We start from the raw sequence: 24,590 nt of genomic DNA, 5'->3' as shown, positions 1-24,590 counted from the left end.
TGTATTGTATTTATCGTATTGTATTGTAATAATGTTGGCTGAAAGCAATCAATATGATATGACTTAGTGCCTTCCCCTTGATGTTTGTAAATACTTAGCATCATACAGTATATACACAAATGGAAATATCATAGTGAACCTCTGAAATCTGTATAATTATTATATATGTCAACTTAAAGCAAAAATTAATTAATAAGAGTTTTAAAAATGAAAAAGTTATATCTACATATGTAAGACATTTTAATATTTATTATCTTCTGCTTCATAGAGAAGAGTCTGCTAATCATACTACTTTAAACATTGACTATACAATTGCCAGCTAAGCAGGTTTTAGTTCGTAATTATGTCTAGTGATGTATTAAAAGAACATAATTCCTACCAAATGAAAAATTCACTCATAAGAACTTGATTTAGCACAGAATAATTTTCCCTGTGAACATTCAGTTGATTTGTAGGAGAAATTAATTGATTCAAAGATGATGGTGTATCATGTAAGAAGTTGTTCCAATTACTCTCACTGTGGGGTTAGAATTCTTGGAACAGGCTCAAGAACTGACTGAGGACCCCAAGTCTCTGGTCACAGGGAGGTTTTCTGGAAAGACTTCTGGCTACCTGCTTATCAATGTGCCTGCTTGCCAGGCAAGACATAGCCCCCACTCAGCCATCAGTGGAGCTCTCAGGAGGTATCTGACAGGCTTGTATGTGAGTGCTGAGAGCCATTAGCTCAAATGTGATGTGTGTGATTTTCTTCACTCATAAGTTTATTGTTTTGATAGCTTGATGACTCATAGGCCTGATATGTTCACATCTCTCTTATGAAGTGATGTGGTTAAGAGAAATGCCCCTCCCAAATGTGCATGTGTCAGCCTGTGACACCATTCAGAGGTAGTGAACCCTGAATGGTAGTTTGGCCACTGGAGTGTGGGGAGGATATTGGCTCCCTAGCCCCTTCTGCTCTTTGTTTCCTGGCTAGTTACTGGAGGCAAATAGCTTTCTGAACAACATGCTTTCACCTACTATGTGCCTTGCCTCAGTCCAAGAGAGAGGTGCCAAGTTACCACAGACTGAAACCTCCACAACTGTGAGTCAAAGTCAATCTTCCTCTTTAAAGTTCATTATCTCAGGCATTCTGCTACATTAATGGGAAGCCTGACTAACATATGAGGGTATATCTGAAACCTGCCCTCCTACTAACATTGCCAATATCCACATGCTGTGCTCAGCATGACCTCCAAAAAGAAAAAGCTGGGGCTGGAGAGATTGATCAGCAGTTAAGGGTTAAGAGCACTGGCTGTTCATGCAGAAGACCTGGGTTCAAATCCCAGCACCCACATGGCACCTAACAACTATCCCTAACTCCAGTTCCAGGAGATCCAATGCCTTCTTCTGTCCTTCGCAGGTACTGTACAACACACTTAACCCTAAAGGCTGTCTATCTAATAGATCTTTAAGTTTCTGCGTGTTTTAAAGGCCTTTGAAATCCCCCAGTTACTCTCAAACCTGCTTACGAGAGCTACAGAAAAACATAAGCCAGACTATGTACAGTAACAGTCTCAAAGAAGGGTTTTATTTGTGTGTATATACATGCATGTGGACATGTTTGTGTGTTTATATGCGGGTGCAATGTATGTGGAGGGCAGAAGTTGACTTGCCTGTCTTCCTTGATGATTTTCCAATTTGTTTTCTGAGACAGGGTCTCTCATTCAATCTGCCTATCTGTCTCCCCAGGGCTGGGATTACCAATGTGTGTTCCCCTGTCTGGCTTTTATGTGCGTGAGGGAGGCAAACTCCAGTGTTCATACTTCTGCAGCGAGCACTTTACCAACAGAGCCAAATGCTAGCCTTGAGACAAAGATTTTGAAAAAGCACATTTTTTTTTTTCAAATAGGACTACAAATGGGAGTTACTCCTGATTCATCCTTAGATCAATATTATAGAAGTTCAGCCCTCCACCACAACTGTTTTCGAAACCACTAACTTTCATAGAGCAATAAAATCAGGACACTTTGATGCAAAAAAACTGAGGTTGTCCAGAGTTAAGTGCCTTTGCTTCTCCCTTTACATCATTTGAAAATCCTAAATACACTGAAATTTTACCTTTGGAAAATCCCGATTTATTTACTTACTTACCTACATATTTGGAGACAGAGCCTCATAGTGTAGTCCAAGCTAGCATGGAGTTCACTATGTAGCACAGGCTGGCCTTCAGCTCACAGCAATTCTTTCACCTCAGTCTCCTGAGTGCTGGAATTTATAGGCATGAGCAACCATGCTTGGCTCAGACTCTTATTAAGGTGAAAGGCAGCTTCTTTGATCATATGACTACACTGTCTGCACTTCATTGGCAGCTGGAGCTCCCCTAGCAGGAGGCACCTCACCTCCTCACCTGCTTGGTGCTGAGCGAGCTGTTCCTTGAACTCTTCCCATATCACCATCTGCTCTTCCCCTATGCACTGGTCTTTATGCTAGGTACCAGCTCTATTTGTACTGCATGTAAGTTATTCATAAATGATATTGTGTTCAGATGGAAAAATTATAATCCCAATTGCTCAAATGGCTCTTACCCACAGATATTTTAAAATAAAACCACATTCTCCTTGTTGGTATCACACTTTTACTACAGTTATATATATATATATATATATATATATATATATATATATATATGTCCTAGAATTTCATACAATGTATTTGAATCACATTCAGACCCCCTCTACACTCCCACTTTACTACATCCCCTTCCAACTTCATGTCCTCTATTATTATTTGTCCCTTTTTTAGGCCTAGCCAGTCTAACCTGTGTTCCCCAGATGCTCCTGGGTATAGGTCTATCCCTGGAAGTCTGGTCAACCTACCAGGCTTCAGAAAACTACCAAAAAACTGACTCTCCCTACCAAAAAACTGTCTGCCCCTTTCCCAGCAATTATCAGTTGCCGAAAGATCATCAGCTAGAGCTAGGGCTCCTTGCCCACCTCCCCCACTCTTGCTGGGCTTTTGTCCAGCTTGAGCCTGCACAGGTCTTGTGCATGCTGTCACAAGCTCTATAGGTTCATAGGTACAACCAAGTACAGTGATCTTGAATCTTTCTAATGTTTGTAGAATTCTCAAATTAGAATTATCTTTCAAAGTTCCCATCATATTGAGGAGTAGAGGGAGGAGGAGGAGAAGAGGAGGAGGAAAGGGGAAGAGTTGCCATTATTAAAAGTTGCATGAATGAACTCCCCCCACCCAGCTTCTCTTTTGTGCTTAGTTGTCAAAGGTTGTGTGGGGAGGGCCTTCTCCCAGCCTCCCACCCATCATCAGATGTCGAAGGCAGTGTAGGGTAGAACTTCCCACAGCCTCCCATCTGCCCTCAGTTGTCAAAGGTGGTATGGGGGTGGACCTCCCTCCAGCCTCTCACCTTTCCTCAACTGTCACTCTCCTTCCTACATATTGCTAAGGCCCCCTTAGGGTCCATCCACGTGTACTTTACTTACCATATCTTCGTCCTTGAAATACTTAAAAAGTTGTGTAGCCAATAACCATTCCTCTCTCAAAGAGAATAAACTCTCGCTGACTTCATGTAATTAGTAAAAATTTAGCCTTAAGCATGTAGTACGTTTCTGGGATGCTGCAATGCTAGGTTATTGAAGACTACCATGGTTCTTTCCCCAGATCCTCAGGTCCTCCTCAAAGGAGGAAGCAAACAGGTCTTTGGGGACTCCTGTCAGCCTCTGTGTTTCAGCTCTCTACCTGGCCTTGGTCCTCTAACCACAACCAAGAGGTCTCGACTCCTCTGTCCCCTCTCTGCATCCCAACAAAGACAAATCTGTGCTGTCACCTCTTGGCCTTTTTATCATGGACCACTTTTTCCTTCAACCTTTGGAGCAATGTTCCAGGCCTACAGTTTGGAAAATCAGTGGCCACTGTGCCCTGTATTCTCTCCTCTCTTCTTAGCCACACTCATACCTGTAGAAGAAGGTGGGTAGAAGTAGAGATCCCAGGTCCCTGCATGTGAGATAGGGTAGTGGTATTTAGTCAGGTCTCTGCAAGTCTCCACTGGTGTGTGTGTGCGTGTGTGTGCATGTAGAAGCCAGAGATTGGCATTACATGTCTTCCTTGATCATTTGCCACCCTATTTGGGGTCAGGGTCTCTTGCTCAACCTGGAACTCACCAATTTGGCTAGGTTAGCTGGCCAGTGAACCCTGGGGATCCTCCTGTCTCTGCCTCCCCAGTTCCGGGGCCATCTTTTACATAGTTTCTGGGACCTAAACTCATGTACTCAAACTTATGTTGCAAAGACTCTGTCAACTGAGCCATCTCCCCAACCCTTCACTTTGTAATGAAGCCTCCACTCTCAATGATGAAGTATCTGTCACTTATGTTGCGCCACCTCCCCTGAGCTGTCCTAAGGATCCTAGGAGGCAGGTGAGCTACAACAGCTACTGTGACATTACTCAGGAAGCAGGAGGCACCTCTCACTTTGTTCCTTTTTCATTATTTTAGCTGTTCAGAGTCCCTTATGATTCTTCTCAATTTTAGAATGGATCTTTCCACATTTGCAAAAACAAAAGTCATTGAGATTTTGATAGAGATTACATTGAATGTATTGATAGGTTTGGGTAGTACTGACATCTTGCCAACGTTAAGTCTTCTAAAAACTGCTTATTCTAAAGCTGAAAGGCAACATCATGTTGACCTAAATGGAAAGTTATTCAGTCAACCTCAGATTATGTTGCTATATAATGGGAAATGCTCCTCCTAGTCTTTCCTTCCCTCTTCTCCTCTGCCTCTCCTCCTTTCCTCAAAAATATCAACAATGTAGTAATTGAGCTTTGACAAATTTTATAATTTTGTGTATGTAATCATTTTTTGAGCCACATAGTTAGTATTTTGATATTTGAGACATGAAAAAAAAGGTGCTTCGAAAATGCAGCTATCACATGCAAGTAAATACATTATAACTTGGGAGGCAGAGGCAAGCAGATCTCTGTGAGTTCAAGGCAAGCCTGGTCTACATAGTGAGTTCCAGGACAGCTGAGGCTACAAGGAGACCCTGCCTCAAAAAGACCAAAATAAATTATCATTATTATTAGAAACCTTGATGGCAGACTCTGTAGTTAATAGCCATTCATATTGAATTTTCTGCATATGCTGCAATGTCAAATTAATCAATTTTTGTGACACATTTTTGGAGTGATTGACAAAGGGGAATAGAAATTGTGTTTCTTTTCTTATAGGTGCCTGCCCAGCTTCTGTGAGCATGGAGCTGGATGTTCTCAGTCATGGGACACCTTCTCCTGTGACTGTGAGGGCACAGGCTACACTGGAGCAACCTGCCACTCCTGTAAGCTTCACGCCTCATGGCCTCATGTCCGTGTGACTTCCTGTTCCTTTCTTGCTCATTAGTTATATAAATATCTGCATGTTTGAATCATGCAGACATATTAGAATAAGTACTCTAGTATCTAATTCCCGATTTATTTTAAGCCACTAAATTATTTATTTTAGTGCTGGGTATTGAACCAAATGCTGTACCACTTAGCTATGGCCCCAGTACCCAACTTCATTTAATACAAGGGCAGTGAGAGAGAGAGCACAGAAATTTGTACTACTAAGGAGGGTGAAAAAAAAAGCCTTGTGAGCAATAGCAAAATCTATATAGTAGAATAAGATACAGAACAGGGTGGGCTGGGACGATGACTTGGGTGGTAAGGTGCTTGCTCTGCAAGCATGCAGTCTTGGTTTCCCTAGCACCCATATAAAAATCTAGGCATGGTGATCTGTGCCTGTAATCCCAGTACTGGAGAGACGGAGACAGAGAATCACTGGGGCTACTGACCGGTCAGTTTAGCCAAATTAGTAAGCTCCAGGTTGAGTGAGAGACCTCGACTCAAAAACAAAGTGGAAAGCTGTAAGAAGGATACCTGATGCCAACCTCTGGCTTCTACATATACGCATACATTGTGCACATGCACGCATACATATGTAATTATCCAAACTCACATTCCACACACAGATACACACAAAATAGAAAATTTAAAACTATATAGAGTATGTTAAATTGAGTGGGAAGTAGCGGGTGGTGCAGATGGGGGAGGGGATCTAAATGCAATCAAAACGTATTGTATAAAATTCACAAAAATTCAATAAAAACTATGTGGTACAGAGTAGAAATTAAATCAAGAATGTGGGCTAGAGAGTTGGCTCAGTAGTTAAAAGCATTGGCTGCTCTTGCAGAGGACCTCGGTTCAGTTCCCAGCACCCACATGGAAACTAACAACTGTCTGAAACTCCAGTCCCAGGGAGTCCCAGCACCTTCTTCTGACTTCTATGGGCTTTGCATGCACTTACATACATGCAGGCAATACACTCATGCACATAATAATATATAAAAAATTTTAAAATAATGTATAGTGTACTCTCTTGTTCCTTTACTTGAATTTTAATTCCTAGAATCCTTTCAGTCAAAGAAAAGTGGAAAAATAATCACTTTCCAGGCCCTCAAGTTTGAATGTAATAAAATTAAGGATTAAAAAAGCGGCACTGGATAGGAATGCTGCCTGGCAAAGTTTTAGAAGAGGCAATTAAGGTCTCTTACAACTGTGATTTTCTTTGGTGGAGATGATGATGAGTAATTACAAAAGTATGCACTTAACTGAGTTCTTAAACATGCCTGTCCTTTTCTAGTGATTTGCATGAATTAACTCATTAAATCCTAAAGGAGATTCAGAAATAAAGGACCATTATTACTTTCCTTGTATGAGGAGAGTAAAGAGGTTAAATAGCTCAACTCTCATCTAGTTGATGGCACAGTAAAGATGTGAGCTGAGGAAGTTGATTCCAGAACCTTTGTTTGGACAGCAGCACTGGGGACACCTGAGAACATATAACAAATATGAGCTTTCAGGTCTCACCCAAACCGATTGAACTGGAATCTCAGAATGGGTCTGTGCTGGGAGTATGCTATGCCAGAAACACAGATGGACATGTTTGTGTCTATCCACCATGTCAGAACTTTTTGAATATTAGTAAATTTACAACAGTAAATTCCTGAACTGCAATTTGCCAAGCAGTCCTAATTTCCCTTGATAGCTGGCTGTTGGCTAGCAGATATCTTAATTCCAATCTTAATTTATACATCACACAGTAAATATGTCTAGGTATAGTATAGGTTAAAGAATGTTTACAAAAGGGTTAAAAGGGCATAGCACAATTCAGCGAGTTCAAGGAGGCCTTACTAGAGGCAGAGGCAGATATGGGTAGAGATGTGAAGAGAATCACTGCAGGTGGTTAGACAAGATATTAATGAACCCAGTTAGAGAGCTTCCGGAAGCCTTGCAAAGCCAAGCCACTGGGTCACAGCATTAATTTAAGTCTCAGGGTTAAGCCTAGCTGAGAGGAGAGGTACAGGATCTCAGGAGAGTGGAGGTAAGATGTAGGACCAGGGCCAGACGGAAAAGCAAATGGATTAATAGATGGACAGATGATAATTCAAGTAAGCTTGTATCAGTAGAGGGAACCAAACTAAAACAAACCTCCAAGACAGTCAGGAGTTCTCTGCCTGTGGATCTCTTGATGTGTACACCAGGTGGTCAGATGACAAGTCTGTGGTGGCCCATCACCATCTCACTGCTAGGTATCTTCCTCTTTATGGGGTTCAGGTAACCATGTTACATCCTCCCTTAGCCTAGTGTGTTTAAGTTTACAGGCTTGCTTTTTCTGATATGGTTTTAATTTAAACACCCATGTACGCATATATTCCCAGTCTACTTTGATGAGTTTTTATGGTAGTACCTTTTTATTTTTAGAAACAAATTGTTTATCAGCTGTACCTTGTGGTGCTGGACAGATAGTGTTATTTACCTGTATAACAGGTGCAGAGTTATTCTGCCTATGTGTTTGCATTCAAGGATGAAGCCTAAAACTGCTTATGAAACGGAGCCTCCTTAGGCAAGGCACGTCCTGAAAAACCAGTTTTCACAGTACAGAGTAGCTTAGAGCAGGGTGTAGCCTTATCTCAACAGTCTGTTTTAAACAAAATCCTGTATGCTTCTGATAGACAGCCTGAGAACCATGTCTAGGAGATGACTTTCTATACTGTCTCTCCTCTCTTAATCATCCATCTTGGGTTGGCCAGATGCCTCAATTGGGTAAAGGGTGACAACCTGAGTTTGATCCCTGGGACTCAAATGGCGGAAAGCAAGAACCAATTCCTGTAAATCATTCTGTAACCTCCATACACATCATGATAATGCCCCTCCACACATAAAATAAATGAGTGTAATAAAAAAAATCTTTTAAAATGACAGTTATTTATCTTTACTGACAAATCATTCTACATATTTTAAAGCCCGGGTTATTTTATTGATCACCAGTTTGTCAATAATTAGAACATGGCAGAATCCTGAAATCTCATTTTTTCCCTTTTATATTTTTAACTTTTAAAGATTATTTTCTTTTTGTTACTGATGCAAAACAAAACTGTCATCTCAAAGGGATAAGAGATAGTTTATTCTTGAGCCAAATACAGATGACCATGGTCCAAGGGGCACAGATCCAGGTTGCCCCAAATAACATGTTCCAATGTGGAAACATTTCATGATGAAGGAAGGTCATAAATCAAGGTGTTTTGGAATGTATTGGTGGAAACGACAGGTCAGCGGGTTAGAGCAAAGGGAGGAAATCTCTGCTATAGCTCTCACATGCTCTCTGATAACACTTGGAGCTTTGGGGATGGTGGATAGGTCATAAATCAAGGTGTTTTGGAATGTATTGGTGGAAACGACAGGTCAGCAGGTTAGAGCAAAGGGAGGAAATCTCTGCTATAGCTCTTGCATGCTCTCTGATAACACTTGGAGCTTTGGGGATGGTGGAAGCTAGTGGTCTGCTAAGTTGCTGCATTCCAATTTTGCCCAATAGTCACCAGGTAGGAAATAAATGGTTATTAGGAGATTAAAGGTAGCTAGAGATTAACTTGGGTCTGACTCTGCAGCTGCAACATTCCAACTCTCTACAATCAGTCAGTCAGCCTAGAGAATCTTTAACATCCGTATAGCTTTGTTCTGGGAATTTCAAATCACATTGTGTATTTACATTGATATTTCTGAACACTTCTCCTTATGAACAATTTGCTCACTCCAAGTCATCAAGGAAATGATGTCATCAAGTCCTCAGTTCCACCAGTTATTTACTCACATCAAGCTCCTACTAAAACCTTTTCACAATCCCATGTGACTTTTTTCAAGACCTATAGGAGGAATTCAGAGTATAGATACTTTAGCTCCACTTCACATATGCAAATGAAGTTATGGAGAATCTTGGGCTCCCAGCAGTGGAGTTCTTTGGAAGTCTTGGGAGGAGACAGAACCCCAGCAGCTCTGCTGAAGTCACACATCAAGCAGGCATTAGGACTGTAACGGTGGTTTCTATTCCTACAGTCATTTCACTTTCTGTAGGGGTTCCTTGACCAGAGTGTGAGTGACGGTACAATTGTCCCAGAACTGCCACGAGGACGGGATCTTTTACTTCCACACATCTCCCATTCGCCAAGCGTAATCTTGGACATCAAGCAAATGCCCAGCCCAATGTCTTCCTTAATTCCTTTGTGTCATATCTACCTTCTTCTCTTACATGTGGTAGATCATGAACTAGTCTTACTAATGCATGACTACGAGCTGGTCAAAATGTAACTGCAAAAATATCAGAAGAGGACCTGGTGTGATGGCACACACCTTCAATTCCAGTACTCAGGAGGCAGAAGCAAGTGGATCTCTGTGAGACTGAGCCCAGCCTGGTCTATATAGTGAGCTCCAGGACAGATGGGACTACAGGGAGACCCTGTCTTAAAAAGACTACATAATATATGTATATGTATACATATATATTTCAGAAAATTGAAAAGAGAAATACTTAAATTTCAACATGATCTAATCATGTGGTTGATAAGTGTTTTAGAATTTGTGGCTTTCAAACATACACATCATGTGAAGGAGGGACTTCAGCAAACTCTTGGTCACTGACTATGAGACCAGACTGTTATACTTAGTTGTAAGAGGTCGTGTTTGTTTTGGATAGTCATACAATTCATATATGCGTACATTGCTATTTAAAACATAAAAAGACTCATAGAAACAAACGTTCTAGTCATTCTTTTTGGTATTTATTCACTCTCTAAGTCTGCAGTTCAAATCTAACCATTGTTATAAATCCTACCAGACATTTATGTATATTTACTCAAATAAGTTCATATAAGTAGAAAAAACTCAAGAAGGACAGAAAAGCAAGCCATCTGACTTATATCCCCATCTATAGGATTTGTTGAAGGAACACTATTGACCCAGACAATTTACTGTGGAGCCATTTTAGTATGACAATTAGCCATGTTTACCTTATGGTTCAGATTTAAGATTTCTTCTTGCAAACAAAAAAGTTTTCTTGGCTGGGGACAAAGCTCAGTTGGTTCAGTGTTTGCCTTACAAACATAAACATCCGAGTTTAATTTCTAGAACCCAATGGAAAAGGTGGGTATGGTGACCTGTGCTTGTAATTCCAGCACCGGGGAGGCAGAAACAGGTAGATTCCTGAGGCTTACCAACCAAACAGTCTAGCCTACTTGGCGAGCTCCAGGTCAATGAGAGACCACGTCTTGAAAGAGGTGGACATGGGTAGTACCTGAGGAAACACATCTGAAATTGTCCTCTGCCTTTAGCATTCATGCACACGTGTGCATGTAAGTTTTTAAAAAAATAAACAGTTGTCTAAATATCCTATTTTATGAAATGACAGAAAAATAATTCCCATTTGGGTTTTCTTGCCCTCCAAAAGCAAAGTCAACCTAATCAAGATCAAAGACAATTATATTTTATATATAATTAGGATTGCAATCCAGGAAAATGAAAATTCAAGCAATATTAAAAATGGGTTCTGAGATTCTATTTAATGGCAACTGTATGCATAGCTTTAAAACAAAGTAGGTGGGAAATCATCACTCCTTATCAGGAATTACGGTTTGGTGCTATTTTGTAAGTAAAAGACTGTGTGCAATCTCAGAACTCTCTGGGTAGTTTGTTGTACAGGGAAGGTCAGCAGAGGCTAACAAGGTTTCAGAGATTAATATGCAAGGGAGTGTGGGAGTGCACTTGCCCACAGCCCAGTTGAAAGGTTCAGCTGTAGGTAAGTCTGATAGAGATGAAAAATGACTTCTTGGGTCCATTTTAGTTTTTTGAACCAGTGCTACACAATGCAATTTTTGTTGATTTCCTTAATATTCCTTGAGTGTTTGAAAACATTTTTCAATTAACATTTATGAAAGCAAATGTAGATCATTTGATGTAAACATGTCCTTATGATAATGGTGTAAATGCATTCCTTTTACTTTCAAATATGATTTTATTTTATATTTCATTTCTTTATTCTATTTGTCCCCAAAGGCCAAGATTGGTTGATGCAGGCAGGCCTGATCTTTGGTGTGCTAATGAGAGAGGGGGGTCCACCATGGTCAACATTAGTCATGTGGCTTCTCCAAGGAGCCATTAGCAGCCTTGGCATCTTCAAATAGGTCCTTTCCTGTAGGTCACTATGTAGCCTTGCTGGTCTTTTTAGAATTTATGCTGAAAGCTAACAATGTGCTTTATCTGCAGGTTTCAATCCCATATCTTCGTAAGATATTTACATGCACAAATGAAAATATTCAGTGTCAGAATAAGTTAGCATTATATAAGGACATTTTCCATAAAAATCATGTCTCTCCTGTTTTGAATTTGAATTATTGTGATTTTTCATTTGCAAAGTGCTTTGCCAAGTTTCCTTTTAGAATTAACTCTAATTATTTTTTAATGAAGAGGAGTTGTTGATTTATATCTTCAAAATGTTCATTTATGTTGCTTTTGGCAAAGGATATAATTTCTGAATTAAAGAGGTATTACAACCTATTTCTTGGACAATATCAGATTACTTTGATAGGTTAAAACTAGTGTTCTTTGATATTGGGTTATTACAGGTAGAATGAAATGTCCTTCTTTAATGCCCTAATTTAATTAATGTCCTGCTTAATTCTGAAAGAAAACTGCCATGAGTTTGAACAGAACCATGAATCCATACCACTGGGATTCAGTTTCCCTCGAATACCTTCTAAATCTTTGTCACCGTGCTTCGGAATCTTCACTCCTCACTGAAAATCAAGAGAATATTTACATAGAGAAAACACAGTTCCTAGATATTAACAAATGACTGTCTATTGAATGTGGTGTTATATTCCTACTATAACCTCCAACTTCATTTGGGAGGGGGGTTATGGCCCCTGTGTGTGTGAGGATGCCTGTGGAGGTGAGAGGGGGACATTAGGTATCTACTCCATTATTCTCCAACTTATTCTCTTGAGACAGAGTCTCTCACTGAAACTGGAGCTAGGCTAGTCGTTGGCAAGCCCCAGTGATCCTCCTAGTTCTACCCCACATAGCACTGAGGTTACAGATATGATCCTCCATGACAGGGTGTAGGGGATTTGAACTCTGGTCCTCATTCCTATGCAGCAAGTGCTTTTACATGCAAAGCCACCTTCTTTATTAATCAACGATATACTATTTTACTTTCATTTAAAATAGAAACATATACCAAATATTTACTCAGCATCTAACAACACTGAACACTTAAGTTTATCATAACTTGATAATTTCTTCTCCCTTATTAATAAAAATAAATGTAATTTTAAAATATTTTTTCTTTTATCTAACCAAATATAATGCCATACAAATTAACAAAAATGTCAAATAATATATATCGTATGTCTATAATCCAGAGATGGAAGCCTTTTGGACAGTAATTGAAAATATTAAAAGGTTCACTGTATTTCTGATGGATGGTGTCCCCCTGCAGCCATCTATGAACAGTCTTGTGAAGCCCACAGGCACAGAGGGAGCCCTTCTGGACTCTACTACATTGACGCGGATGGAAGTGGCCCGCTGGCACCATTTCTTGTGTTCTGCAATATGTCAGGTATGTTAATAACCTTTAGATTAATTTAAGAGTTGTTTATACACAGGGACAGAGTAGACCCAGAAATCTACCTAGTTGATGTATTATTTAAAAGGCAGTTTGATAATTATGTCATATTAAGGAGAGATTATTTGCATATATATTTGTTAGTTTTGTTGTGAATAAAATGTTCTTGTCTCATTTATCAAGCAAAATTTAAAGCCATGCCAGGTCACCCATGGCTCTTTCACTTCTCATAATCCATCTGTTCACATACCTCAGAGTAAATATAAACCTTTGATTCAGAGATCTATATATTTTTACAATATGGAACAAAAATACAGAACTCCCAAAGTGCTAAAAATAGTATGTATGTGCTAGTTTTTATGTGTATCTTAGATAATTTAATGATCTGCATGGCACAAAATTTTTTCATCATCATGGAGATTTGATTATTTGATATTATAAGCCACTCCTGGTTTAGACATTAGTACAAATAAATACAGCTTGATTATGGAAGATTACATTAAAATTTCCCTTAGGTAATTAAATTTTTATAGAAATTTGTTTTTACCTGGCATTTCCAACTCTCTAGAAAGAGGAATTCTGAAATACATTAAGTTCTCATTTAATATGCTGAGAGAATGTTCTAAAGGTTCATAAAATTGAACAGTGACCAGATGGGTCAGCAAAGGCCAAAAAAGAAAAACAAATCAAAGTACAAAGAAATTTAAAATGCTTTAGTAAAAAGTGCCAAAGAATGTTAAAACAAAGGTAGTTTAGACAACCAAGATCCACCTGCTTAGCAGTGTGCTGAAGATAATGAAAGGGAAAGTTCCCGCCAGGAGATGTTAATTATCCAGCACTCCCTGATCAGACCATCCAACCAGAGCTAGGCAATGTGGTTGGCACCTGTCATGTAGCTTCTCCCAGAAGCCATTAGCACCCCATCTTCTTCAGATGGATTATTTCTGCAAAATAGGCCTAGTAAAAATCAAAGGATCACACAAAGTTCAAAACCAAGAAGAACTACTTGATGAGGAGGAAGCTAGAGGCTGCACTGGTTTTAGCCAATAAAATAGCAGCTAGTCATTCAGAACAATCAATAGCGATTTTCAAATGTCAATAACCAAAATACTGCTCTAGAAGCTTGAAGATGCAGATGTGTCAATAGTGTTTAAAACCTAGTGACTTCTATCTGGCATGCTAAGGAGCTTGCTAGTCATCACTTCGTCTGACCCAGTAAAAGGCTGGAACAATGTGGAAACTCAACAACCCTTCCTATATCCAGCCGAAGAGTGGAGTCCAAGAGCAAACTACTGACCCCCAGACTGGAGAGACAAGACAGGCAGATGCAGATATCCAGTGCTTAGCAGAACAGACTCTCAAGAACAGTGACCTTGGGGAGAAGCTCTAGGGTAGGAATATCAGAATGCAAGTGACACATTTCTGGAGACTCTGGGGGACAAATCTGAGGGTTAAGAACTCCAGCAGACCCTATCATGTGAACTTTCCCTCTTAGGAGCATGACCAGCTTCTCATAATGAATATTGGAGAAAACGCTCTTCCTGCTTCCAGAAAGGGAAGAGTGTGGAGAAACATGTTGAAATACCACAGGATATGCCATACCTCTTCACAAGGCTTTCTCTCAAAAGAAATAATTTACTAGAACCTAAGTCACATGGGATTTTTAAACAGAGCCTAACTACCTGGGAAAAGGGAAAGATCAAACTCTAGCTCCATCTAGTCATCCAGTCTCATCTAAGGCTGGTGAAGAGGGGAGTTGAGGAGGATTAACAAAGTCCACAGCCTAGGGAACAGGCTCACTTGGACACAGAATGCCTCCCTTTCCTCCACACCTTCCTTACACCACTGAAAATCTATTTACAGCTATTGTTTTGATCCAGTATAGCACATTCAAGACATCTAAAGAGAAAAATTAGAGTTTGAAAAGATAGAACAGATGTTAGAAACAGACTTGGGTATAGCAGGGATGTCAGGATTATCAGACTGGAAATTTTAAATCACCATAATTGATATGGGGAAAGTTCTAATAGATCAAGCACACAGTGTGGGAGAATAGAGACACAGTTTCAGCAGCAAGATGGGAATTCTAAGAAAGGAGCAAAGAGAATGCCAGAGACTAAAAGTACCTCTAGTAGGCTCATCAGGAGACGATACAGGACAGAGGAAGAAATCCCTAACCTCGGAGCTATCTTAATACAAACTTCCAAAGTTTAAAAGCAAAGAGAAGAAAAAGCTGGGAAGAAAGGAACAGAATATCTGAAAATTACAGTAAAACTACAAAAAATGTAATTTACATGCAGATGAGATATCAAGAGAGAAACAGAGCGGTTTTTGAGAAGTAATGTTTAAGATTTCCTGTAAGTTAATGTCAGGCATTGTATTAGTTACTGTTTTTCATTGCCACGACAGAATGCCTAACAGAAAAAAACTTAAAGGCAGAAGAATTTGTTTTCGTGAAGAGTTTCAGGGTACATCGGTCCATCACGGCAGGGAAGGCATGGCAGCTAAGCTGAGGGAGAACAGGGCAGAAACTTCTTATATCCTGGTGGATCAGGAGGCTAAAAGCTCACGTCAGGATTAGAAGCAGTTTTCAACTTCAGGACTCACCCCCAGTGACCCACTTCTGCTAGACAGACCACAGCTGAAATGGTCTCACAGCCTCCCCAAGCAGCCATCTCCTGGAGAGCAAGTATTTAAATACCTGAACCTGTGAAGGACAGTCCTCATTCAAATCACAGCAAGTATCAAGTGACAGATCAGGAAGCTCAAGGAACACTGAAACAGAACAATGTAACAAGGTAATCAATCAGCAACACAGAACCCTAGCCTGAACATATGTACTCAAGTTCTAGAAAATTGAAAGTTAAATAAATATGAAATAAGTCAAAAAACAAAGGTTTAAGTAGTATGTTTGATTTCTTACCAGAAACCATTCAAGGGAGAAGAGACTGGAATGTGATGTTTAAGAAGGTGAGAAAAGCAACAAACAAAAGAGCGAAGTAAAACAAAATCAAACCCCCACCAACTTCGAATTCTGCACCTTCTGAAATGATTAGAGTGAAGAGGAAATACTTTCTCAAACAAACAGGAGAATCCATTTGCCACATACACACAGTTCTTTAACATGTTTGCTTCTAAAAGCAGAGAACCACAGAGCTTTATTATTATTACTATCACCATCGTTATTATTATTATTATTATTATTATTATTACTTTTGGAGACAGGGTCTCACTATGTACCCCGGGAGGATGAAGGTGATTCCTCAGTAAAAGGTATTAACCTATTACATTATTACATTACTCTGATTTAAAAATTTTAAAGATATATAGCCATCTGAATTTTCCCAGTTTGGAAGATTCCTATGTACCTTTTCTTACATGTTTAAGGATGACACAGCATCAGTGTAGGTGGAATGCTCTCAAGACAGACATCTTCTTATCCATTGACTCAGACAAGCAGCTGGGTAGTCACGTGCACTACCAGGAGTGGAGTCCAGTAAAAGAATTTGAATGCATTCCTTCCCATGTGTGACTATGGAGATATTTAATTTGTTATTTATTCACCAAAACATCTCTAAATCAGTGCGACAGGAATACATTAGAAATTATGCCAGGAGGTGGAAAAGAAGGCCAGGATTACTCCCTGGAGTGGCTTTGTGAGATGTGGAGGGGGTGGTATGTGGATTATCTGCGCTTACTTACCGATTGAGAAGCAGATGTAATCCATTCTGTTTTAATCATCACTTCCTGTGGTATTCCATGACTACCGACGCTCACATCCTCCCAAGATGCATTTTCTCTAAATTATTTAATGAAATAGACACACAAATGAGAAAAGTACTGATTTTTTTTTTAAAGCTAAATGTTCATGCACAATCTGGTTTCATTCTTGGTTTGATATAAAAATAGTTTTAAGAACTAGAAAGCTATGCTTCTGTTGTACCTTTAGACATGACGTCATGGAAATTTACCATCAGCTCTTCCAATATTTTTTTTTTTACGGGGTATTTTTTGCTTACCGGCTGAGTTCTGGCTAGATATATTGCTATACAAATGCAACTCAGAAAGTAACTGCAAACTCACATGAACACACATGCCACTTTAGAAGTAGATTCATACCTCGTGCGAACCTGTGCAACCTAGTGATGCCTCCCCCTGCCTTGCTTCTGCTCAGCAGACATGGCATGGACCGTGGTGCAGCACAGTGGGCCCCATGCGGTGACAGTTCCAGGCAGCCCAGGAGGGCGCACGCACTCGGTGACCTTCTCTTATGCTGTGGGCTTGGCGCAGCTACGCGCTGCTGTGGACGTTGCTGAGCGCTGTGAGCAGCAGGTGGCTTTGCAATGCAGGCCCACGGGACCCACAGATGCAGGCGGTAAGGGTGATGGTGAAGGGGGAGGCGGGCAAAGGCACATCTCTGCACATTTCAGGAGGACCAGGTCAAAGTTATTTACAGAGAACTTATTCAGGCCTCTGGACAAGAGTAGTAAAGAACCCTCCTGACAAGTTGGCGAATATTCAGTGTGCATGTGTGCAACTAGCGGCAGGTACTCTTTTCTATTAATATAAGGAAAGTTTACTATTAACAATAACATTAACTTTCTGTTCACAATTAGGGGAAATCATGCTAACTATTGTGGGTGTGGCCTAACAGTTCTTCCTGGAGACTGGCTGGAGCCCATAATGCTTTTTACACTTCAAAGTCTACCTCTGAAATGCTTGTTCCCTGTACCAGTTTAGTTTTTGACCTTGATATTTTATTTGGGATGGGGAGACAGCTCAGTGGGTAAAAGTGCAAAGCATGATGACCTGCATTCGGATCCCTGGCACCCACATAAAAAGCCAGGCATGGAGACACTAGTAATCCCAGAGCCCTGGGAGGCAGAGACAGAAGGATCCTAAGGACTATGTGGCCAGCCAGTGTAACCAATCAGTGAGCTCTAGGTTCAAGGAGAGACAGTCTCAAAAAATAAAGTAGAAAGCCACTGAAGGAGTGAACCAGACATAGACCTCTGACCTCTACACATGTACACATGTGCATACAACACACACACACACAGTTGTCTATCTCGTTGATGCTGGAATGCCAGTGTTTGTTCCCCAGCCCCATATCTCCCATGCTGATCTAAGGTGAAATAATTACTGAAATTATTGCAGGTTTTTCTTTGGGCCTTCTTTTTCTCCCAAACTATTCCATTTAGTTTCTGAATCTTCACAGTGACAGAGCATAATTAAGAAGTTCAGCTCTCTGAGGATACAAGCAGGTGTTTCTCCTCCCTCCTTCCAGGAGCTCCTTCCATCTCTTTTGGAGCCCCCCACTGCTCCCAATGCTCCCTTCATCTCTTTTAAGGACCTTAAGTACTGAAATTGGTCTTTCATTTCATATGTTTGGCAATCAGGGGCTGGGGAAGTGGCTCCCTGGGGAAAGCGCTTGGTGCACAAGCATGAGGACCTGAGTTTGGATCCCCAGAACCCACCTTAAAGCCTGGCATGACAATGTGAACCTGTAACCTCTGCACTGAAGGGGGTGGAGAAATGCAGATCTGAAGGAATCACTGCCCAGCCAGTCTAGTTTAAACCTGAGCTCCATGTTTAGTGAGAGACACTGCCTCAAAAAACAAGGAAAAGTGGAGCACCACAGAGAAAGACACTTCCCATCAAACTCTGGCCTCCACACCACCAGCAGGGATGAATGTAACTGCATGCACACACAGACACACACAGACACACACAGACACACACAGACACACACACACACACACACACACACACCGCATACACCTATGCACATATTTTTTTAATTTAGCAATCTATTGCTAAATCTACTTAGAAATAGCATATATTAGAAGCTTCATTAAACCACTTTAAAATTTTCAAATGACACTCTTAAATTTCAAAGTATCAGTATATGACCTTCAGGTGCAAGTTTGCCATACTGAGTCACTGCACACACCTGTCCTGACTCTCCTAATTTATATTGACCTGTTGGAATATTCCAGACCATGTTTTTTCCCATGCTGGAAGTTTCCTCCACCTGGATGAGCCCCTCCTGCCTTTTCATCTAAATCTCACTGGTTGTACTAGGCCTACACCACCCTTCTCCCTCCCCCTCTTCCCTCTGTTTGCAGAGTCCCCAGCAGCCAGTTTGAACTACTAGAAAGAGAAAAGAGCTTTTCCATTTTATTTTCAAGTTCAAAGTTCAAATTCCAGGTCCATCCCTTAGCAGTTGCAGAAACTTTTAAGTAATTAGCTAATCTTTCTGAGTCTTTTTCACCTCTCCAGAGAAAGTGGGCCCTATACCATTGGTCTCACTGAAGTTCCCTGAATACACAAGATAAGGAAGCAAGTTGTGTTCATGAAGTAAGAAATGTTCACTCCTAGTTTACTGTTTTTAAAAATTGTGTAGTTGAGACTGGAGAGAGAACTCACTGGTTAAGAGCACTGACTGCTTTTGTAGAGTACCTGGGTTGATTACCAGCACCCACATGGTGGCTAACAACTGTCTGTAACTCTAGTTACAGGGGATGCGATGCCCTCTTCTTGACCTCTGCAGGTTTTGCACAACGCAGGTAGACAATACATGCAGGCAATACCCTCATACACACAAAAATAAAAATAATAAATAAAAATTTTAAAAATTGCATGGTTGGCATTTCAAAGTAGAATTACTTTAGTTTATCACTGTTGAATTTTTGTCCTCTAGTAGGAGTAGAACTATAGAACACAATGCCTTGAGTAGTTAACCAGGGAACACAAGGATAAGGGACAAAAGGCAGCAAGTTACATAGGCAGGCCCCTATAATGAAACCAGAAAACTACTCCATTCTGAGCTGTGAGCAAGCCCCACACATATGGACTCCCCCACAGCCTGCACACTATGCAGCTCAGCAAGGAACCTATGCTGCAGGGCTAGTGCTTAATTAATGCCTAAGAACTTGCTAGCTCTTGCCCTTTTGGCTTTACTTCTAGAAACAAGAATTATTCTAGAGCAACAAAAATGTTTTTCCTTTTAATTCAGAGAATGGATAATTGAAGATGAAGATAAGATAGACACACAAGCATCTCTCAACGCATGGCTACCACTGCAAAACCACCAATGGAGAAGTTTAAATAGAAGCTTAATTTAGGTGAACATTTAGAATAGTTCTGAGTTTGAATAGAGGTGAAATTAAAGGGTAATATGGTGTCCTAGTTTGTTCTTCATTACTGTGACAAAACACTCTGACTGCTACCAACTTGGGGAGGAAAGGGTTTATCTTACATCTCCCGAGTCACAGTTCATCAGGGAGCCCAAGGTAGGAACTCAGGGCAGAAACCTGGAGGCAGGAGCTGGAGCACAGGCCATGGAGGAATGCTGTTTACTGGCTTGCTCCCCTGGCCCCTACTCAGCCTGCTTTCTTATGCAACACAGGCACACCTGCCCAGGGGTGGCACCACCCACAGTGGGCTGGGCCCTCCTACATCACTCAACAATCAAGGTTCCCCATGGACATGGCTACAGGCCACTCCAATGAAGGCAATTCCCCGATTGAGGCTCCCTCAACCCAGGTGTGTCAAGTTGACGCTAAAGCTATCCAGCACATATGGTCTACATTTTCCTCATGCTAACAGCTCTGACCTACTTTGCCTTGCTAGTGGACACAGGTCCAGAGAAACTACACTCACACACTTGCAACACTATAAAATATCTCTTGATTCTAAAGTTGTACTGATGCCTGAGTTTTATATCTATAAATTATCATCTTAATCCATCTAAGGGGTAGCCTGGGCTTCAGAATCATCAGGTGACCTTATAGAAAACACTACTAGGGATTAAAATCACTAAGAAATGGCGATTTCAATCAATTGACAGTTTTCCTATTTTCTTTTGAGAAGAATAAACGTTTTTCTCTTATAATCTTCATAGGGTTTTTAAATTTTTATCATTAAGAAAATTTAAAGAATCTATAATCTTTTACACATGTGTCAGAAATAATGGAACCTAGATCCCTTTATATAGTTCACTCCAGTGGAAATGCCTCACAAAACTGCAGTACAGAAACTGACATAGATACAGTCAACCGATACACCATTTCTATGAATACAAGAATGACTCCTTTCACCCCTCAAATACCCCACCTCATTCCCCTTCCAGCTCCCTAGTGTGCAGGCCTGGATATCTAGCATTAAGCTCTTCTCTATCTTCGTGCTTTTTGCGATTGTTATTTTTTACATTGAAAGAATATTACACAAATGGAGTGATAGAGAGTGTGTAATGTTTTGGGGTTGACTTCTGTCCCCCAGCACATTCCCCTTCAAAGTTATTAGCACTGTTACATGTATCAATAATGTTTGTTTGCGTTGCTCAGTAGTAATCCATGGTGGGTGTACCAGTGATTGTTCATTCACTGGAAGAAGCTTGGCTTCTTTACAGATTTGATCCATTATGAATGTGTGAACAGCCGTTGTTCTTTCCCTGGGACATTGCCCAGGAATGCAATGACTGGGTTGTAGGGTTGACTGAATGATTAGTTTTATGTAAAAAACAAAACAAAAAAAAAAACAAAACAAAAAAAAAAACAAACAAAAACCAAAAAGAAACCCTCAAAAAACAAACAAACAGGGGCTAGAGAGATGTCTCAGCAGTTAAGAGTGCTTGGTGCACTTGCAGAGGACTTGGGTTCTAACCTTAGCACCCACATGATAGCTCACAACCACCTGTAACTCCAGTTTCAGGAAATCTGACACCCTATTTTGGCCTCTCATGATACCAGGAACTCACATGGTGAACACACCACACACATATGTAGGCACACACACATGCACAGAAAAATAAATCTTTGAAAAACAAACCCTTCCTAGCTGTTTCCTAGAGTGACTGTCCTATCTGACACTCCCACCAACAGTGGACAAGAACTTAGTTTCTTTCACCTTCTCGTTGTATTTTGTAGACAAAAGGATTTCATGAGGTCCAACTTATCATCCTCCTCCTAATTCCCTAACTTAAATTCAGCTTCATAATCCTAAATCCAAAGATCCTCTCTCTTTCTCTCTGTCTGTCTGTCTTTCCTCTCCTGCCCCCTCTCTTCCCCTGAAGTCTAAGATAGCCTCAAACTCACAACGATCCCCCTGCCTCTTCCTCTTGAGTGCTGACATTGTAAGCATGAGTCACTGGCCTTGAAGTGACTTCATTTTAACTCAGTTGTCTCTATTAAAACCATATTTCCAAAAGGGTCATGTTCTGAGGTACTAATGGTTAGGACTTTGAAATGACTTGCTGGGAGAACACAACTCAGTCCACAGCATGGACCTATTCAAATTATTTCTTCCTCCTTGAGTGAGTTTTGGTAAACTGTTTCTGTCAAGTGGATTCCTATGAATTAACAAAATTGAAATTGTACATAATATTTCTTCATTATTATTTGAATATCCATGTGATCAAACTAATGAACTCTCTTTCTTTCCAACTTTTCTTTCTTTCTCATGGTTACCCTGGCTAGACACTTACCAATTTTATTGAACTTCTTGAAGACCAGCTTTCTTTCACTGATTTTTTTCTAATAATTCCATTTAGCATTTTTCTACTTTCTATTATAACTTTTGCTTCTTTCATTTTCTTACTTTAGATTTAATTTGCTCTTTTTTCTAGTTCTTTCAGGTAGAAGTTTGAATAATCAATTTTAGATTTGTTTTTTCTTGTCTAAAATAGACATCTAGTGCTATAAACCCTAACCAGTGTTTGACTGTATGCCACAAATTTTGACAGGCCATTTTCATCTTCATTGGTCAAGAATGCATTTTCCCTTGAGATTTATTCTTTGACCATGTTTTACTTAGAAGTGTGCTGCTAAATGTCCAGCTATTTCTGGATTCCCAGCCGTCTTTCAGTTATTATGTTGGTGGCATTGCTTACCTGAGAGCATACTTCCTATGATTCTCTTCTTTTAAATTCAATGTTATTTTTCATCAATTTGAATGTGGTCTAACATAATTGTGTGTGTGCACTTGGGAAAGATGTGTGATCTGCAATTTTGGATTAAGTAGTCTATAAATGTCAATTAGATCCATTTGATGGATGGTGCTATTTAGATTAATAAATCCTTAATGACTTTCCACCTGCTGGATCTGTGTGTTTCACCGAGGAGTGTTAATGTCTCCAGTGGTCAGAGTGGCTTTGTCTCTACCTATTTGGAGTTCTATTAGTTTTTGCCTCATGTGTTCTGATTCTCTGTTGTGAGGCATATTCACATTAAATATTGTAATGTCTCCTTAGAGAATAAACCCTCTTTATTTCTGATGATTTTTCTTGCTCTGAATTTGTCTTTGAAATTAATACTGCTCCTATAGCTTGTGTGTGTGTGCGTGTGTGTGTGTGTGTGTGGTGCATGTGCACATGTCGGGGGGCGTTCATATCTCTACTTGTGCATGTGGAGGTCAGAGGTTAATGTTGGGTGTCTTCCTCAACTCCTCTCCATTTTATTTTTTGAGACTGGCTCATCCAGTGAATCTTGAGTTCACCAGTTAGCTAGGCTGGTTGGCCAGTGGGCTCCAGGGAGCTGCCCATCTCCACATTCCTCACTGCTGGGCTTGCAGATGCACATAATCACATCTAACTTTTGTACAAGTCTTAGAGTCTGAACTCAAGTCCTCGTGCTGTGTCCAAGCACTTTACTAGCTGAATCATCTCCCAAGACCTCTAGCATTACTAATGTTAGGTTGGTACAGATCTCCCCATCTCTTCACTTCTAATGCTCATGTTTACTTTTAAAAGGAATTTTGGCAGACAGCATATAATTATATCTTGGTTTATGGCCACTTTGACAGTCTGTCTTTTAATTGGCACATTAGGCACACACAATTAAATGATTGTTGATGCTTTAGTTAATATTTTCTGTACTACAACTTTTCTGTATTTGTTGCTGTATTAAAAAGTCCATTTTCATCACTATACCAAGGTGGTACACTGTAAGGCTTGGGTACTGTAAGGAAAAAGGGTTTATATAACTCACAGCTTCGGATGTTCAAGGGTATGATACCAGCATACACTCAGCTCTGATGAGGTTCCTTTTGACTGTTTCATACCAAGACAGACTGTGTTATGATGGGAGTGTATATAGAAGGGAAAGGGGCACAAGAGCTCACATTACCAAACAGGACTCAGGAGAGAGATTCAGGAGTTAGTATTGCTCTTACAGCAGCTTGCTTACGTGAGAATTAGCCTAAGGTTCTCCCACTAGGCCCCACTTTTTCAAGGTCATACAAGCTCTCACATGGCCACACTGGGTGCTCAGTACCCAGCATCCCTCACATGAATCTTAGGAAGCAAACCATAATCAAACTTTACCAGTTGTCCTTGGTTTGTTGTTTTGCTTGTTTTTAAGAAAGGGTCTCATGTAGCCAAGACTGGTCTTGAACTCCTGATACTTCTGCATCTACATTCCAAGTGTGAGGCTGTGCTGTCATCCCTGGCTATCTGTGGTTTTGCCTTTTCCTTCCCCTCTTATTTGAATTCCTTTCTCTTTTGACTCATTTTAAATGATCATTTTATATTTTTCACTTCTTCTCTTCTAGCAAACATTTCTTTTGAATTTTGAAATTTCCTTTGAATATGAATTAAACCTTATAACTA

General features: G+C 40.2%; 1 protein-coding gene across 1 annotated transcript in view; it reads left to right on the top strand.

Moving 5' to 3' along the window:
* Window positions 1–24,590, top strand: part of LOC103742088 (contactin-associated protein-like 3) — a 229,478-nt gene that overhangs the window by 164,280 nt on the left and 40,608 nt on the right. The window contains exons 11-13 of the mRNA XM_008843066.1: window positions 5,221–5,327; window positions 12,857–12,976; window positions 17,157–17,357. Coding sequence (XP_008841288.1) covers window positions 5,221–5,327; window positions 12,857–12,976; window positions 17,157–17,357 — 428 coding nt within the window. The remainder of the gene's footprint in view (window positions 1–5,220; window positions 5,328–12,856; window positions 12,977–17,156; window positions 17,358–24,590) is intronic.

The sequence above is a fragment of the Nannospalax galili genome, unplaced genomic scaffold (assembly GCF_000622305.1).
Source record: "Nannospalax galili isolate Female #2095 unplaced genomic scaffold, S.galili_v1.0 scaffold1360, whole genome shotgun sequence".
NCBI classification, from domain to species: domain Eukaryota; kingdom Metazoa; phylum Chordata; class Mammalia; order Rodentia; family Spalacidae; genus Nannospalax; species Nannospalax galili.
Note: the sequence above shows the minus strand (reverse complement) of the source record. Positions and strands in the feature narration are given on the sequence as shown.